The sequence below is a fragment of the Lynx rufus genome, unplaced genomic scaffold (assembly GCF_022079265.1).
Source record: "Lynx rufus isolate CCGP_SWC_20201006 ecotype Redwood Valley unplaced genomic scaffold, mLynRuf1.p SCAF_2, whole genome shotgun sequence".
Classification (NCBI taxonomy): domain Eukaryota; kingdom Metazoa; phylum Chordata; class Mammalia; order Carnivora; family Felidae; genus Lynx; species Lynx rufus.
In genome coordinates this window covers 140,237,942-140,257,422 of record NW_025814834.1, presented here as the reverse complement: position 1 = coordinate 140,257,422, position 19,481 = coordinate 140,237,942, and the positions used below count along the sequence as shown (strand labels likewise).

General features: G+C 34.3%; 1 protein-coding gene across 1 annotated transcript in view; it reads left to right on the top strand.

Moving 5' to 3' along the window:
* The window catches only part of PTBP2 (polypyrimidine tract binding protein 2), an 82,698-nt gene that overhangs the window by 51,871 nt on the left and 11,346 nt on the right, over nucleotides 1–19,481 (top strand). Inside the window, exon 8 of the mRNA XM_047082845.1 lies at nucleotides 5,024–5,219. Within this exon, the coding sequence (XP_046938801.1) occupies nucleotides 5,024–5,219 (196 nt within the window). The remainder of the gene's footprint in view (nucleotides 1–5,023; nucleotides 5,220–19,481) is intronic.

Below are 19,481 nucleotides of genomic sequence, written 5' to 3'. Positions count from 1 at the left end.
TGATTATTATTCTGTTGTTAAACGATTAAATATTCATTATTAAACCATTACATCAGCTGTCTTCTCTTCCTTTACCTTCTGTCTTACCTCTTTTTTTTCCCTTTTACTCATCCTTTCAAATAATTATGGTCTGTAATACTTCAGTGCTTCCTCTAGATCAAGATAGATTGTATTGAACCCAGACCATTTTTGATTGTTTCATTGTGTTTCCAACTTCAGCATGTCATTTGGGGAGCAAAAATAGCTTCAGATATTTTTGCTATACCGTTTATATTGGCATAATTGAAATGTTTACCAAGTGCTGTTATCTCGTTTTTTTCCTAATATGTAGTCAACAGAACAGGAATTATTCTTGTGTTACAAGGGGATGCTAATATTTAAAGAGGTAAATTACTTACAATGTTCACTATATGTAAGGTAGACATATTTTCAATCAGATTTTCTCCATTATGTTGCTACTCACTTGTTCTTAAGTTACATGATCTAATCTTATTATATTTTCCTTTTCAGGCATACATTAACACTTGGGATTCTTTTTTCCAAACATATTGATTTGTCTTTACATGTCCCTGACCTCTAACTTTGGAGATATTTTATATTTAAAGAGTAACCAAAATCCATGTGGTATGAGGTTTGATCAGTAGCAGATGGTCTAGAAGCCAGGATGTTTATGGCACTTTTCACAGCTTCCAAATATTTAAATATAGTGCATGTTTTTCTTAATGTGGAATATTTTTTGTCATCCCTTCTGATGGAGAGGGGAGAGTATTTGGTAGAAGGCAATGGAATGGAATTTAATTTGAAATTACACTGCATTTGGGGTATAATCCAATGGGGAAAGTAGTTTATGTGTTTTGTCTGAGGTAATCTATAGTAATGAGAACAAAAGATTCTACTTTAATTATGTTATCAGATATTTGAGGTTTAACCAGTCGTCTGTGTAGGATAATAAGCATCAAGTATTTGTGAGGGTTACACTCAATCATGTCTTCTCTACAAAGATCTACAGTTGTAATTCCGAGGGAGTTATTAGGTAATTATTTAATATTCATTATTTAACTATTCTGGTATCTGAACTGAACATTGTTTCACTTATTAGAGAAGGAAAAAAGAGGTCGTTTCCCGAACTTGCTTGCGCCATTATCTTGTAATCCAGATTCCTTGTTAAAACATATACTTTTGATGACTCTAGTAATCTTTCTTCATGCCTGTATCCAGACTGTTGGGTGTACCTAGAGAATATCCTGTAATCTAGCAGTTGATACCAGTTGAAGTTTATCAGCATTAATTACAAATAGGCCCTCTATTCTGCTTGACAAATGTCACCACATTTCTCCAGCATGCTGTCCCATTTTTCACAAAGACTGTATCAGAAAATTAGTCTACCAACTCTCTTCACTCCTCCTTATGAGCTTGCCTACTATTTCTCAGAAAAAATAGAAAGTATCAGATGGAAACTCCCATCAGCTTTTCTCACAAAATCCACTTATACCACACCTATCCTTCTCTTCTAATAAAAGGCATAGATAACTTTAGGACAAGTAAACACCAGATCCTGTCTTCTTCTCCCCTTCAAGAGACTTTGCACTATCGTTCATCCCCTCTTTCTCTTACATTTTTCTCTGTGTTGGCTACTTGTCACCAGTGTCACAAGCATCATTAAATTTCTCTCATTTGAGTGAATGTACCCTGAACTCCACATATGTATCACCCTTTCTTCTCCCTTTTCATTTATAGCCAGACCTACTAAATAAGCTCTCTTTGTTTGCTGTGTATACTTTTTCCCTTTTTATTTCCTCACCTACTGTAATTTGGTTTTAGCCCCGATTTACTCAAATTATTCTTCCCAGTGTCCCCAGGATCACTACAGTAGGTAAATCTCACCAGCCTTATTCAGTCCTTACCCTCTAGGTACCTTTGATACAGCGTGAGCCATTCTCTTTCTTAAAATCTTCTCTTCTCCTGGTCTCAACACTTCTTGCCTAGCTATGTTCCACCTCTCTGTCTCATCATATCCTTTCCTTTCTTTCTGCCTGGGGGACTTCACCTGTTCCCATAGCTCAATTATACCTTCATGACTCTGACTTGCCCACGTGGCTCTTTCTAGCTCAGATCTCTTCTGAGAGACCCAGACTAGGAACTTAGTGGACCATTAAGCCCCTTCAGACTTAGTGTGATCAGTTCAGCTCCTGTCCCCTACCCACTCAGCCTTTCTTCCCGCCCCCCCCCCCCAAAAAAAAACTAAACCCTTCCTCACCTGTGTCAGTAAAAAGCTCAGGGTATCGAATTCCATGTCAGTAACAAGCCAGAAAACATGTCTTTTATTCCTCTCCCTTTCATCCTACCATCAAATCTTATTCTCATCCTAAATTTCTGTTGAATCTATCCTTTTGTCTCCCAGCTCTCTTGCACACCACCCTCGTCTAAACCAGGTGTTATTCAAAGTGCTGGTCTCTGATGGTACCAGGAGCGTTTGCCAAAATACAAGTCAGCATACTTCTAGTAGTGTGTTTAGTGCGCTGTTAATACAGATTCTGACACACTCCTTTTCATGCAGAGTGATTTGGACAGCTAGTCCAAGAATCCCAGAAGGCCTCTGACTCACCTCACCACTTTGAGTTCTTTCCCTACACTTATTTTTCTCCCGAGCACTGAGGATGATTCAACATAAAGTCCTATTACTTCCATTCTCAGTGCCCTTCAGTGACTGGCTTTTGTCCTTAGTATAAACTTCTCAGCCCTTAACATGGCTTACACAACTTTAAAGCAATCCTCAGTGTTTGTCTTTCCAATCTCATCTCTCCTCTTTTAACTAAATTGGAATTTTTTTAAAGTTTTTCCTTTTATTTATTTTAGAGAGAGTGCGTAGGTGGGGGAGTGGGACAGAGAAGGAGGAGGAGGAGACAGAGAATCCTAAGCAGGCTCCATGCTCAGCACAGAGCTCAACACGGGACTCATTTCCACAACCCTGGGATCATGACCCAAGCTGAAATGAAGAGTTGGACACTCAAGTAACTGAGCCACCCAGGCACCCCAACTATATTGGACTTTGTAAAATAGCTTGCATATGCTGTATTTTCTCTGATTTCTCAGGCTTAGAACCTGATGTTTCATTTGCTTCTACTGCTTTCTCTTTGTCTTTTTATGTCCACCTCTACCTGTCTTCCTCTTTCAGGTTTAGAAGTCTCTGAGAAGTCTTCCGTAAACTTCCAGCTACATCACATCCCTTCCTTTATTCTCACTACCACACATCAAATTTGTAATTACTTGTGAGATGTCTATATTTTGTTTTCCTATAAGTTATATAAGAGTGGGTGGCTCTTCTGCTTTGTTCCTAGAACATATATTCCTAGAACATAGCACGGTGTATAGCACATTGTAGGTATTAGAACTTTCATACTGTGTCACAACTCTCCTAGCACTTGCAGGGAACATCACCTGCTGTGCTACAGATCTCTTCCTGTTTTGCAGTCATCCTTGTATATCTCAGTATACTACAAAATGAATTGGTTCTAAACTTTGTAGTTCAGTTGCCACATTTTTAAAAAAGTTTTTTTTAATGTTTATTTATTTTTGAGGAAGACAGAGTGTGAGCAGGGGAGGGGCAGGGAGAGAGCGAGAGACACAGAATTTGAAGCAGGCTCCAAGCTCTGAGCTGTCAGCACAGAGCCCAACATGGGGCTTGAACTCATGAACTATGAGATCATGACCTGAGCCGAAGTCAGGCACTCAATGGACTGAGTCACCCAGGCGCCCCTCAGTTGCTACATTTTTATGCTTATTAAGACAATGAAAGCTATATAAAAAACAGATTAACAGTGGAGCATTAGTGAGTGTTGGAAAAATTCAACAATCTCTTGAATTTGTCCCAAGGTTCATATATATTTCAGTCCAGTCTTCAAAAGTCTGCAAAAAAAAAAAAAAGAAAAAAAAATGCTGGTCTACTACTAAAGTACTATAGTTCTAGATGTATACATATAATGGATCTTGGTCTATGTAAACATCAGGCTTAATCTATTGATCTATTATCAGAAGAACTTGTTTCATTTTCATGGTGATTTAGCTAAACATTCTTCATTTCTGAACTATTGTTTTATACAGTAAATGTTTATTCTTCTAATGAAAAATTAATATATTCCCTTGTTCTTTAGTTTCTTCTAGGCTTACATCCAGCTGGAGTAGCAATTGTGATTTTATAGGAGCAGGAAAAAAAAACCATAATAATCATAACAGCAGCATGGTCTTTTATAACTCACATTATACTTACACATATGTGATCTTTTGTTTAATCCTCAAAGTAACCTGTGAGGATCATGGCAGCCATTATCATCTTTGTTTTCCAGATTAAGAAAGATCCTGATACTCAGAGAGGTTAAGTAACTTGCTCAGTATGACGTAATTGAATGTAGACTTTCAGCTCTAGAGCCTGTACTCTTCTATTCCAGAGCTTTCCTGGGATGATGTTGGATTTTCTAATTCAAGTTATTTTGATTCAGGTTGAACACCTCAAGTTATGGAAATAATAGTTTTTGCCCCGTTTTATGGGACTTGCTATTATGCCGTATAGTGATACTTACTTGGCTTGAGGCACTTCATAAAATGCGTCATCAAACAAAAGTTACCTTACAAAATTCTAACAATTCTTCTAAGTACTGCCATCCAGCAAAAAATGTGTATAATAAAATTAAAGTATTATGCAGACTATTATGGTATGACTTTGACAGGAATGTCATCCTTGTTTATTTTTTTAAATTATTTGCAGATATTTTGAATTAAAAGCATTAGCAAATGTGTTCAACTGGTTGTATTTTAGATTTAAGTAGCACTTTCTATTTAAAGAAGATAGTATTTGTGGAAACAAATAATGTACAGCTGGGATAACGAAGAATGATGCATGATACTTGGTCCCTTTCCTGGTGGCTTTTATGTGCAGGTCTTCAATATTGGGTTTTATTGTCGAAATCCTATTTCTTGCTAATTTTCATTCCTTAAGACTGCTGATATACTTTATTCACTTTTACAGGCCCTAGATGGTCAGAATATTTATAATGCTTGCTGTACACTAAGGATTGATTTTTCCAAACTTGTGAATTTGAATGTAAAATACAACAATGATAAAAGTAGGGATTATACTCGACCTGATCTTCCATCTGGGGATGGACAACCTGCATTGGACCCAGCTATTGCTGCAGCATTTGCCAAGGAGACCTCTCTCTTAGGTATGATTTTTATTGTCTATACCACTTTTCTCCCATTTTGCCAAATGGGAAAGTGCCTATTAAAACTACAGTAAGTATAATCCTCCATTTTGGAATTTAAGAAATTGTGTTAGGTTATTATTTTTTTTTTTTATGATGTATATGAATGCTGTTGGGAGAAAAACTTAAAGTGTTAATTACAGTTCTATCAGCTATATTCCTTTCATCATCCTCAGTTTCTCTGTCAAAATAAAAGAAGAGCTATAATAAAGAAATACTGTTGAGTTATTTACACGTTAAACTTGATTACACACTGTCTTGGTCTATGTCTAGAGTCTTTGTGCATATTCTTTAGTCTTTAGCAATTCTGATTGCTTTAATTTAGCACTGCACAGAAACGGTGAAAAGTGAACAGGTGAAACATGTAATGGGATTAGTCATATGGGTTTTTTCAATGATATTATAATCTGTCTCTTAAAAAACAATTTAAACGAAGAATTCGCTATGAAAATTTATTCTGGTATTCACATTTTGTCTCAATCATTTATATTTCACCTTGTTCTACAATGGATTTGAGTCACCTCCCCTAAAAAAAAAACCACAAAAATTTGCAACAACTAGTTGATGGAGTAAAGATGAAGATAATAGGGAATGAAGAATAAGGGAAAATGTTACTTTGTAAGTAAAATGAGTGATTTATAACTTAGGATGAAATTTTAGTTTTATTTGCTGTGTTTCAGAAATTCTTAACATTTGATATTTGTAAGATTTTCTTTAAATCAGAGTGTGTCCGTATGGAACCCAAGATTGAGGAGTTAAAAACTAGCTCTTACAGTTTGTGTACCTCAGTCAGAAAAAGCATATTATAATGAAGTAATTCTTATAAATAGATTTATATTTATTGTGGATATGTAACAATGGTGTTTTCCATTGAAAGTGCAGTATAAGTGATACATCTGTGAACAGAGACACCCTAATGCACAAGAGAAGCAGTTGACTTTTGAAATTAATTCTGGTGAATTCAGACCAAACTGACCCTTTATTCTAATGTTCTAACACATCTAGCACAAGCCCTAACTGTCTATCATGACTTTAACAGAGTCTTAAGGTTGGTAATATTTTTTTCTGACAGAATCTCTATCACAGTGTGGGCCTACTTTAAGCCTTTACTCCCTTAACTTGGCTTCTTAAGTTGATTATTTCGTAATGTACCATTTTAAAGGTAAAGGCAAGAGTGAGACAATGAGTGATACATGATCTTTGATTATAATCCTTACTGTAGATTCTTCAATTCTTTACTGATAGAAATGATATGATTTTTACAGAAGAGAAAACATCAACATTTATCGAATAGCTTCTAGGTCCTAGGCATTCTACTAGGCACACTGTACAGTCACATTATTTAATCCTTAAAATAACCAAAGCAGATGACATCTCTTTTTTGAGAAGTTTAAAAATTCACATGGAACTCGTTGAACAATTTAAGGGTAAAATACCAAGAAATTCCAGCTAGTGACAAGCATAGGACCATAACAATCAGTTCCTTGGACTCTTAAGGAGTTTGTGTGTGTGCTCATTTGGGTATAGTTAGATGTGCCTCTGTGTGTTTGGATTCTGGATGGAATACAGGTTAGAAGTCATGAAGATTGTTCTAGGGAGTTCATCACTGTTTTCCTTGTAACCTCATAGCCCTGATGAAATTTTTTTTTAAGTAATAGTAAAACATTTTTCTCATAAAAAATATGAAGCACTGGCATAATTAACTTGTGTCTTCCTCTGTACTTTCATTATCCATTTTTCAGGTATTGTGTATTTTTGCACTAAAAGCATATGAGTAAAATTCACTCCTTAATAAATAAATGTGGCTAGTGTCTTCTCCTTCGCTCTGTTTTGACTATTTTAATATATCTTTGTTTCTGCACTCTTGCTTGATAAGGAAAAAGGAAATGTTTTGTAGTGGAAATATGTGAATTCACCTTTTACTAAATGATTTCATCGTTTATCTATTTCAGTGGTTTTGCATTTTGTTATAACTGGGTTTTGTTTAAGTATCCCCAGATATTTTTTGAATGTTAGGGGAGTTACAAGATTCAAAAATCAGATAATGAAATGGACTCTGATAGTTTTGATCATTTACAAGAGGTAACCACTGTTAATATTTTTGCTCTTATTTTCTATGTAAATATGTATTTTTGTACAAAATTAAAATCACACTGCAGTTTTGTGATATGTTCTAATTGTTATTTTGTAAGAATTTTTTTGAAAACTAATTTTAATATTTTTGAAAGTACCTTTGTTGGACATTGAATCTTCTATACTTTTTATTAGTATATATGGCATGTGACAGATACCCTGTACATAACTTTTTGTCTTTCAAATTATTCCCTTAAACTAGATGCCTAGAGCTAGAATTACTAAATCAAAAAAAGTGTTAAAGACTCCTGATTCTTACTGCAAATTTCTTTCTAGAAAGGTGATATTAAACTAATATGAATGGCACATGAGGCTGGTTATTCCACTTTTTTCCCTACTAGCATTGAGTATTATTTTTTTGATTTACTGGATATTAATTTGATAAGAATGTGTCAGGTTATTTTAATTTTTTATTATGAGCTAGCTTGTAATTTTTAAATGCTTACTAGACAGAAGCCTCTGAATTGGTTTCTTTCTATTGGGATGTACATGTAAAATGTGTTTTAAGGTTATCCATATTTCATATAAGCTGAGTCTTCAACTTGATTCACACAGTATTTTACACTAGCCAGTTTATAGAAAAATTATTTTTAAATTTATCTCAATCCAAAGATATCTATTTATCGGACATGAAGTTAATTTTTTCCCCCACATTGGTGGATATTTTCATCTTTATAAGGAGCCACTTACTATTTTGCCTTTTATAGTAGCTTTCAGGCACCCTTTATAGCAACATCCAATATTACTTTAGTAAGGTCATGCCCTCTGGAATGGTAACTAAATCTTTTCTATGTTTATTTGCCTGCAATGATATTTAATGTCAGGTGACTTCAACATACAACAAACTGGTATTGATGGTATTGATCCATTTCCTGCTGAGACTTCCTCAAGCAGTACTTGTTCAAAATGAAATAATTGATAGATGACCCTTTATTTCGAAGATTCTGTAAGAACACAAGTACTAAATATTTTCTGCAAATATTTAGGGAATTCACTTTACCTCGTATAATTTTATATCTAAGGATTTGGCTGAATTCGGAATCAATATTCTACATTTTAATTGGTTTATTTTACATAATGGTTTATTAAGACTAGCATTTATACTTGGCTTTTCTTTTTCTTTTAGTGCTAGGGCTTACAGTGTCTCAGTGTCTCAGAAAATGTACTTCTTTCAAGAAGGGAGACCTAGTGCTTTGTAAATAATTAGAAATCTGACATCTAAATACAGAATCACAAATCCAGCAGACTATTAGTTATTCACGTATTCTACTTCAAAGAACAAGGTGATAAAAATCCTTGAGATTATAAATTGAGACGTCGTTACTATGATCATTTTATCATGTTTAAGAAGTGTATTTAATTTATTAAGGGGCGGATCACTTTTAGAAAAATTGCTAGAAGTAATTTTTCATGATCATGTTGTCTACATTTAAAAAATTAGGGAAGGTACTGTGTACAAAGTACTTTAGAGCTTTCCATGCGTTTTGAGTTGAATAAAGTAATTGTCATCCATTTCTTCATATGGCCTTAACAAAAGGCAATACAAAACTTTTTATAGGAAATCTGTTGATGTCAAAATAATTGATAATTGAGGACCGATCTAACAAACATTTGTTCATAAAGGTAAATCTGTAGTTCTGTAGGACAGTGTCTCTCAAATTTTTCTGCATGTCGAAATCACCAAGCCCTACCCTTACACTGAAAATAATGAGGAGTGTGTCCCAGTAGTTTGTAGTTTTTCAAGATCCCAAGATGGTTTTACTGTGTAGTGGAGTTGATAAATACAGAGAAGAGTTAGTAATTTTTAGATGCTAAATTTAGCTTTTTAGCAAAGTTAACAGAATTCTCAAAAAAAATTCTTTATAGCTATTGAACAGTATTTTAATACTTTGTTTATTCATGCCAAATAAATATATTTTGGCATTTTTCTGATAGAATGTTGTCTAGCTGTTAAATTGAGTTTTTTTTCCTGTTTGTGATGCATAAAATCAACAAGTAGACTTTAAAATATTCTTTTAAAATTATTTTTAAGTAATTTCTGAAAGCTTTTGTTATTTTCGAATGGGTTATTCATATGGTAGGTTTTAAAAACTTTTTACTATCAAAGATTTCAGTCATCATATACCAGTATAGTGAATCCTACATTCCCATCATCTTGATTCAATAGTTTCCACACTTTTTTTATCTGTTCATCATTTTTTCTATTGTATTTTGAAGCAAATCCTTGACATCATGTCATGTCATCTCAAACATTACCATAATATCTTTAAAATAATGACATTTTCTTACCAAACCATAATATGATTATCACACCCATCAAATTTGACAGTGACTTCTTAATGTCATTGAGTACTCAATCCATCTTCAAATTTCCCCGGTTTTCTCAAAAAATGTATTTTAAGAGTTGCTTTGTTCAGGGGCCATACATGACATCTGGTTATTTCTCTTAAGACCCTGGTAATCTGTAGTAGTACTCTCCCTTCATGCCCACCCTCAGATCCATTGACTTAATGAGGAAACCTAATTATTTTGAGAAAGTCCTACAGTCTGGATTGGTGTGGCTCTTTTTTGTAGTGTCATCTTAACTTGTTTCCATGTGAACCAGAAGTTAACTCCAAAAGCTTGATTAAATTTAGATTCTGTTATTTCTATTTCTCAAGAATATTCATAGGAATACTTCATAGGTGTTCTTGTTTCATGTTGTATGTCTATTGGAAGCATAAAATATCTGGTTATCCCACTTTTAGTCATGTTTTAAAATAGATTCTAGTTTAGGTGTTATGATCCTTCATTATATTGATCTAATGGTTTGAGAATCTACCAGTGATTGCTGCCTTAATTTATTCTATATGGGGGTTGCAAATGTTGCCTTCCTCCTCCCCATTCACCTATCCCTTTCCATTAATTAGTTGAAAATCTTTGTGGAATTCTCCTTCATCAACTAAGGCTGTTTACCTTATAATTGGTTTGTTCTAGACAGTTAAATTCTTGCATTTATTTACTAGTTTTAGGTGGAAGAAATTGATGCCCAGCTTTTGTTTTTTGTTAATTATTTAAACCAGTTTATGAATGGGTACAACCTAGATTCTTCCCAACTTCTGCTTTAAACTTCAGAAACTGTAGGTTGCTTCTGCTTTAAACTTCAGAAACTGTAGGTTCTGGTAGCCCCAGAGTGGTTTGAGATAATGGCCTTAGCCCAGAGGTGAGCAGTTTTATTTATGTAATAATAATTTTTTATTTTGGTTGTAGCCAGTGGCCCAAAAAAAGAAAAGGGTGGTGGTGGATAAGGACTAAACAGAGCTAATTAAAATTTAAATATGTTTCTCCCCAAAAATAATACATCACCCTAAAATAAAGAACTGGGAAGCATTAGTGTTTCCTTACTAAATACCAAAAGAATATAAATCACTTCTCCTGCAGCTACTTATGAGGGAAAAAAGACCCGCAGATATGAGTGTGAGTTGTTTTCTCAAAGGATTAACATCCCTTAGGTGTTCTTTTCCTTGTATCTGTGGGTATGTGCAGTCTGTCTGTTTATACATTTTTAATATGGTTCTATAAGATATGCAGTAAAAACAAACATCTTTTATGCAACATTGCAATATGCTGTTTCAGTAGGGTGATGAGGGGGAAAACTACAAATCCAGACAAATTGGAAATTAATTAGTATGTCGCAATGAGCAATAGACCAATACTCATCTATTTTCTTATAATATATTTAAGTGATGCCCATGTTTTCCCGTGTGTGGTTTTAAAATAAGATACTCATTATTGTCTTTTAGATATTACTTAATAAATTTAGGTTGTTACAGTATCCTCCAAAGTTGAATGCTATTTAGAAATTCTTGTGTTTTTTTTTTTTTTCTGAACCATTCAGTAGCCTCAGAGCTTAGTCTGATTTCATTTAATTATTATGATGTAGGCCATTAAGTAGACTTTTTTAAAAAGATCCTTGTGGAAAGGAGTCTTTAGGATACTTTATACCACTTTCTAAGAAGTGGGGTCTTTTTGGATGATGAGTATTGACAGAAGAGATCAGCTGTTTTTTTCCTAACACTGTTTGCTTTCCCTAGAAAAATATGGCTCCACTGTCAAAATGCCTAGATCTTTTGCGTAATTCCCATGATAGGAATAAATATTTAGAAAATTATTAGTTTAAAAGTAGTTACTTAGATTCCACCTATATTGCTGCAGTTCTTCATTTCATTTATTTTGTAGCAAAAATATTTGAAATACTATGGCTTAGAATGAAATTGTCTGATGCATATGGATACTAATCACTAGCCATTAATTGAATATGCGTTATGTGCCAGGCATTGTTCCTAACCCTTGTGAGTTAGTCCTCACATTGTCCGTAAATGAAGTTAACCCTTAACTGTCCGCCTGCTTTATCGATTTAGAAACTGGAATACAAAAAGATGAGCAGTTTGCTCAGATTCTTATAATTAGTGGGTGGCTGAGGTATTCAGGGATGCTGGCAGTCTGGCTCCAGAGTTCATACTCCTAACAGACAATTGAATAAAATATGCAGTAGATTAGTTGGGCCTCTTAGTCTGACTAAACTCCCCCCATGGAGTTAAAATAGAATAATGTCATACATATAGTAAATATGTAAGTCCTATAGTTTTAATTTCCTTTTTGTCCCTCCTATACTAAGGTGTTTTGTGTTGCCAAGACATTGGCTTTTTGTTGCCCAGCCCATTAGGTGTTGAACCTGGTTATTATATGATTGCAAAAACAAAAGTATTGTTCATATATCCGTTCAAAAGTGGATCCAAAATATAGCAAACTGAATTTCTATTTTTATGTTTTTACAAAATACACATTAAAACTTAAATACCAAAATCTTAATTTTAGCAAAGCCTGTCTATAATATTCCTTATAAGACTGAATTATAGCAAAGAAGATTCTGGTCATAATCAAGCCAAATAACTCATTTACTGCAGACACATTTGCAAGTCATCACCCAACAAAGACTAAGATAATTACAAGTACACACACATTCTAGAAATATTTCCCAGAAATATGAAACTACATAAATCTTTAAAGTGTATCGGTGAATATCATGACATCAAAATTTTTTTAAAAACCATATAATTAGAAAAGCAGTATTTTATCATATTAGACGTAAATCATAAATCACATGAGAATATCTGTTCTAATTCACTGTCCCATATCTTTGGCTTTCTCATTTCATTTCTGTCTTAACATCTAAGAAGTAAGAAACTACGGTTGAACATGCCTATCTCCCTATGTGTGCATTCTTAGAAAATGATCCTGAGTCTTTGGATTATTGAACTATCCTCTATTTTCTCAGGGCTGAATTTTTGAAATATTAATTTCTCAGTCTTTAAGATGTTTCTTTTAGAAAAGAAGTAATGAGAGCTGAGATAGAATTAAGTCCCAGAATTGATTGTAGTGTATTGGCTCAAGATTATAGTGAAAATGCTGGATCCTAAAAAATAAAGAGGTACTTGTTTAGATCACTGTGAGAACTACAAGGGATTATTGTCAAGCTCACACAGAAATGGGGGGGCAGGGAACAATGTAGGGGCAGAGCTAGAGCCAGAACTGAAGTTGTCATTTGTGTAGTCTATATTCTTTCCTGTCACCATTGTGTTTTTATGAAAAAAAGGAAAAGGAAACAGATGAAGGAAGGGAGGACTTCTGAAATTGGTTGGAAAACCTGAGGGGATTCTGATCTCAATTTTAGACTTTCTGAACTTAAGTCTAGTGGATTTGTAGAGAACTCTTGAAAATAGATGAGGAAGTCGGCTGATGTTAAATAACAAAATGTTTGTGAATCAGTTTTGGGGTATGTTCTGTGTTCTGTGTTCACTCTAATACTTAACCACATGAAAGTTTAGCCAGAGTACAAGATTGGATTTATCCAAGTCTGGCATTGAAGAATATCAAAGAAATTTAGGCTACATTGTGAAGTCAAGTCCAGGAAGAATAGAAAGGGCTAAAATAAATAAAGGCCACAAGTGGATTCAGTGGTTGTATGGGGTAGAATTGAGAAAGATGGAAGAATGAAGTCGGGAAAGGAGATTTAAATGTTAGAAATGGATGGCAAAACAAAAAGAAAAAAAGATGTAGCAAGAGAAGTTGCTGAAATGGATTGATGTAAAAATTATCAAAGTAGAAGTTTTAAAGAAATTGTGAGACCAGAGTGTTTGACATATCACAGGATGATAATAGGGGCTGAGAGAGGAGGAGGAATAAAGCCAGGTGCTTAAAAAGTCTATATAATGAGTGAAAATGTCCCAGTAACCTGATGGTTGTTTTGATGAGAAATGATTTCATGCAGAAGCTGTCTTAATTGATGGTGGTGGGACAGCAGTCTGAAAGAAACACTGGGTGGTGGGGTAGAATGATGAATAATACATCCTTTCTCTTTCCTTTGGGGCAGGGTTTAGGGAGGTAAAAATGACTTTTTGAAAGGGTTATAAGAGAAGTTCCATGAGGACAAAGCAAGCCTTTAATTAAAAAGTTTCTCTAAGGAACACGTTGAAAAAGAAAAATTTGATTGTTAATGATAGAAAAGAATGGATTCCAGCAGGCACAATAAGGAATTGAAGGGTAGGTTTGTAGAAGAGGAGGCATGGATTGAGGATAGAATAGCGTTTCTCATTTTTGTCAAAAGCAAAATTTTTAGTTTCAAATCAGGAAATAAAATGTTCTAAAACCTCCCTCCCCACCGAAAACCCAATATTTTATGAATTAGAAGGCCCTTCCAATATACTGTGTTCAGTAGTATGTGAGACTTAAAACTACCAGATGTCCTAAATAGGGTAAAGAAGTAAGACCAAGAGAAATAATTTAATGGACTTTGGATATAAGTTTTAGAATGGGAAATGAAGGGATAAAACAAATTGTGCATCCTTAAAAATCATGGGTAAAATAATCCTAAGGACAAGTCAAGAGAAGCCTAAGGGGATGAGACATGACTAAATGTATTAGAGGATCTTGGAACAAAAAAGAATATTAGATGCACACCAAGGAAATCTGACAAAGTATGGACTTCAGTTGATGATAATATATCAGTATTAGTTGATTAATTGCAATAATTATACTAACGTAAAATGTTAATGGGAAAAGGAAGTGTGCAGGTTATATAGGAACTCTGTAGAAGCTTCAGTTTTTCTGTAAATCTAAAACTGTTCTAAAATAAAAACCTTACTAAAAACCATAGATAAATTTGTAAATGATTTAAAGGAAGTTAACAAAAAGGTTAGTTTTTTGGGGCAGCTGGGTGGTTCAGTCAGTAAGCATCCGACTTCAGCTCAGGTAATGATCTCACAGTTCGTGAGTTCAAGCCCCACATCAGGCTCTGTGCTTACAGCTCAGAGCCTGGAGCCTGCTTCAGATTCTGTGTCTCCCTCTCTCTCTGCCCCTACCGCACTCACACACTGTCTCTCTCATACATACATACATACATACATACATACATACTAAATATAAAAAATAAAAAAATAAATTAGGTTTTTTAATTCTTCTGGGCAAGATTAAGGATGTCTGTGTGACCTTAAGATAAATAAGTAATATCACTTCATCCCACTGGACTTTGAACCTGTATCATATACATGGCTGTGTGTTCATCCATTTCAGTGGTGGAAGGGTTAGTAATGTGTCAGAACTAACATGAGAAATCTATAAAATTGCTGAGTCAACTCAAAATATCTGGGTGACCCACCTGATGAAGATCACTTTATATGAAAAGGATTCCTGTTACACCTTTGTGTGGCAGTTTATGAAGCTCTTTGACATTATTTTATCCTTATAACAATCCTAGAAGTAGAACAGGCATTTTTATGTCTCATCATAAACATGTGTCAATATTTTTTTCCAGCACACCTGCTGCCATAGCTAAAGATGTACATTATTAAAATTAAAAGTATTTCTACAACTAGAAATAATTTGCTGGAGCCAATGTATATAACATGTTTTATGTAATTTTTATGAAGGGGAGATTGTAAATTTGTTGATTTACAACTAGGAGTTAACATTAATATAAATATACAGAATTATTTTTCAGAATTTATTATAGTGTAAATAGTGCATCATGAAATATTTTGTAGGTTTTTATTTATTTTATTTTTATTTTTATTTTTTTTAACGTTTTATTTTTTTTATTTATTTTTGAGACCGAGAGAGACAGCATGAACGGGGGAGGGTCAGAGAGAGGGAGACACAGAATCTGAAACAGACTCCAGGCTCTGAGCTGTCAGCACAGAGCCCAATGTGGGGGTCGAACTCACCGCGAGATCATGACCTGAGCCGAAGTCAGCCGCTCAACCGACTGAGCCACCCAGGCGCCCCAATGTAGGTTGTTTTTAATGTAGAAGACATTTAGGTTAAACCGAAAAATTTTTTTTCCTGACTGATAGTAATTTTTCAGAGAAGAGTGTACTGAGAAATTAATTGTAGAATCTGTCGTTAGAGACTTTAAAAGTCCAGTAAAAACTCAAGACTAATTCCAGTGATTTTAGAACTATGTAAAGATGGCTTAAGTAAGCTTTTCTATCAGCCTGGGGGAGGATATAGTGGAAGAGAACTACTTGCTAGTGGCATTAAAGACAGACTGCCCTCATCTCTTAAAGTACTCTTAGGCCATACCCTGGGCTACCTAAAATGAAGAAAGATGATTTGGCAGAATAACATTATCACCTGCCATAGCACAGTGGCCCAGATTGGTGATAAATAGAAAAGTGGGGAGACATATCATTTGGATAGTAGTAACAGCAGTGAAGATCTCAACAGCTTACATTCCACTTTTTGTTTCCCGTTACCTCCGTACTAGAAGGAGGTAGTTGCATCTCCTTTGAGCCCATTTTCTCACTAGAAAATTAGCAGTCTTATTTTTACCAAAGTGCAATGTTGTTTGTTAAAAGATGGCATTCCCTGGCATTTAAAAAGTCTCTCAGATCTGTCACACTAAAAAAAGACTAGACTTTTTTTTTCAATTTCCATTTTAAATTAATTTCCGTTCTCTTTTAATTCTCAGTGATCATTTTTCCATGATAAGTCTTCATGTTTTAAATAATGTGCCACCAAGTTACTCCATTATAACATCCAGATTTCAATAAGAAATGTATTTCAAAAACCATTATGTCTTGAATGAAGTTTCTTTGAACAAATTTTCTATCACCTTTGAGTATATTGGTGAAGTTTTCATTAGATCATTGAATTGTATATTGACATTGTAGAGGTATATTTCAGAAGAAGCTTTTTTGAAAAAATGAAATATTAAGCTTAGACTGTCATGTTTAGATTTATATATTGAATTTAGGTAGATTGATATTTTATATTTCATGAATTAATAATATTGCTTGAAATGTCAACAAGGGAAGACGAGTAATAGATGACTTCAAACTTAATCCTGGAAGTGTCAGTACTGTGTAATCTATTGCATGTCTCATTGTGTGTGTGTGTGTGTGTGTGTGTGTGTGTGTGTGTGTGTCCGTGTCCACCATATGTTACAGCATTTTCTTTTTTGGAATTCTTTTTTTTTTTTTTTTTCCAATTCCTTATTTATTGATAACCACAGATGTACAAAGCATCATACCAAGAATACATGGCAGTGGTTCACAAAATGTTTAGAGATCTCTGGAGGCCTCTTAGGGTTTCTAACAAAGTCCAAACTATATATCCATAACACTACTAAAATGTTGTCTTTTGACTTATTCTCACTAGCATACATTGCTTTAAAGGATAATAGAATATGTGATCATGTATACTTGTTCTTTTTAAAACAGTTCTTGGCTTTAATTTCTGATATGTTAAATACAACTCATTTATTTTTTTTTATTTTTTATTTTTTTAAATTTTTTTTTTCAACGTTTATTTATTTTTGGGACAGAGAGAGACAGAGCATGAACGGGGGAGGGGCAGAGAGAGAGGGAGACACAGAATCGGAAACAGGCTCCAGGCTCTGAGCCATCAGCCCAGAGCCCGATGCGGGGCTCGAACTCACGGACTGCGAGATCTTGACCTGGCTGAAGTCGGACGCTTAACCGACTGCGCCACTCAGGCGCCCCTAAATACAACTCATTTAAAAGCTGTTTGTATTCTTCAGTAAATTTTACGAGTATAAAGGGGTCCTGAGACTAAAAGAACATTTTCATTGTGGGATACAAAGTTCAAGACTATTCTAGTAGATAAGTAGGAGTATTTTAATGAACAAGATGGCAGTGAAGAGTAGAGATGTACAGGGAAGATGCTAGGGATTAGGTCATTTTTATATTAATGTTGGTAACTAATTCTTCAGTTAAATTTTTCTGGCTTAGTGGGCCCTGAAAATTGTTTCTTGTCTGGTAGAATTGAAAAACCAGAAATTTAGCTGATTTAATTTTTTGTGAAAGGAGCTGCTCTCAGATGTCTTTGATGGATTAAAAAAAAAAAAAAAAAAAAAGTCTTCTTTCCTAAAAGGGAATTTGAGGGTTGATATTGACCTCTTCTGCATACCATGTATTTTCGATAGAATTTGTTTTGGGCCATGGACTGGATCCCATTAAGACCAAGAATCTTAACAGAATTTTAAGTTACTTTTTCCCCTGAAAAGTAGCCAATTAAAGTCAGGGAAATGAGGAAATAATTTGACAGTGTAATGCCTGCATCTGGAGTTTCTGCCAGTGTGAAATAATTGTGTTGTCAACTTTAGTTGAATGGTATGTACATTCAGCCACAGCTATCTGAAAATACTTAAGGAATACTATATTTAAAGAAAGGATGAGGGGTCACTTTCTAACAGTATTCAAAAACAAAATTACTGTCAGTGCATATCTAAGAATTGGGAATGTATCCTCATACTTGCCTTTGGCAGCAAATTAAGATATCTGTTGAATGTTAAATGGAAACAACCTATGAAGTGTAATCAGAGGGCTATAGTATTTGACATGGGGAAGTTTGTAACACTTTAGAACAATTGGTTAAAAAGATTCACACTGATGGATCCAAAAAGGCATCAAAGAACATGAGAAGTTTCTATTTTAAAAGTAAAATGGGTGAATGGATGGAACAAGATTGGCCATAAGTTGGTAATTGGTAAACCAGTGTGATGGGTATGTGGGATTTGTTATTGTAGACTCTCTCTTTTTCCTATGTGTTGGATATTTTCCATCACAAAAAGTAGAATCTAAAAAATAAGATGGAGAAATAAAAAAGGGGGAAATCTCAAAAAATGGGCAAAAAGCACTAAAATAAGCTTATCCACAGAAAGATTGAGAAAAATATCTTTCCACTGTTGGAGTGCTTAGAAGAGATACAAAGAAATTGGAGGGAAAAATTAGAAGTCAGAAACTGAAGAGATTAAGAATTGTGAATCTTAACCTTTTAGACTGTCAGTGAAAGGCCATCATAGTTTCTATAACATAAAAAGACTTAAAAAAAAAAAAACTTGGCTAAAATATTGAGAGATATGAAACCAAAGGCAACAGCACATCCTTATGACATAGACAAGAAGGCTGATGGAAAGAGAAAAGGAGAAATAAAACATGAACTTTTGGGACAACAGTACAGAGGGCCATTTTGATCCAGGTATGTCACAGATTAACTTCATGTAGGTTGGATGTTTCCTTTTTCATGGGAAGAATAAAAGTAACATACAATTTACTTCATTAGTGAACTAATATGTATTGAGGAATCAGCTGGTATGTAAGAATTTCAGGGATGAAAGGATTTAGAGTTCATTCTTTTAATTGGAACGTGGATAAAAGATGCTGAGACAAAAGAGAATTCTCTCTAGAGTGAAGACTGACATATCTTAAAGATGATAGAAAAACAGTAAGACTGGAAAAAAGAACAATAGAAATGAGAAGGAAATGTTAAAACTGGTAGGCAAAATGTGGGAAAATACTGAAGGAGAAAGCCTGTGTGGATACGGTGATGTTTTCTCATTCCTTCTACTGGGGAAATGTGTTTGAGAAATTTGTTGTGTTCATTATGACTGCTTGAGTATGGAATTAAGGCAAACAAACTTCTGTAAGATTTTCTTTAAGTCATTTGAATGAAATAATGATGTTCAGGGTGATAGGTCTCCAAGAACTGAAGGACTTAACTGTTTGTTTCATAAGCTGTAGCTGTCCGGTT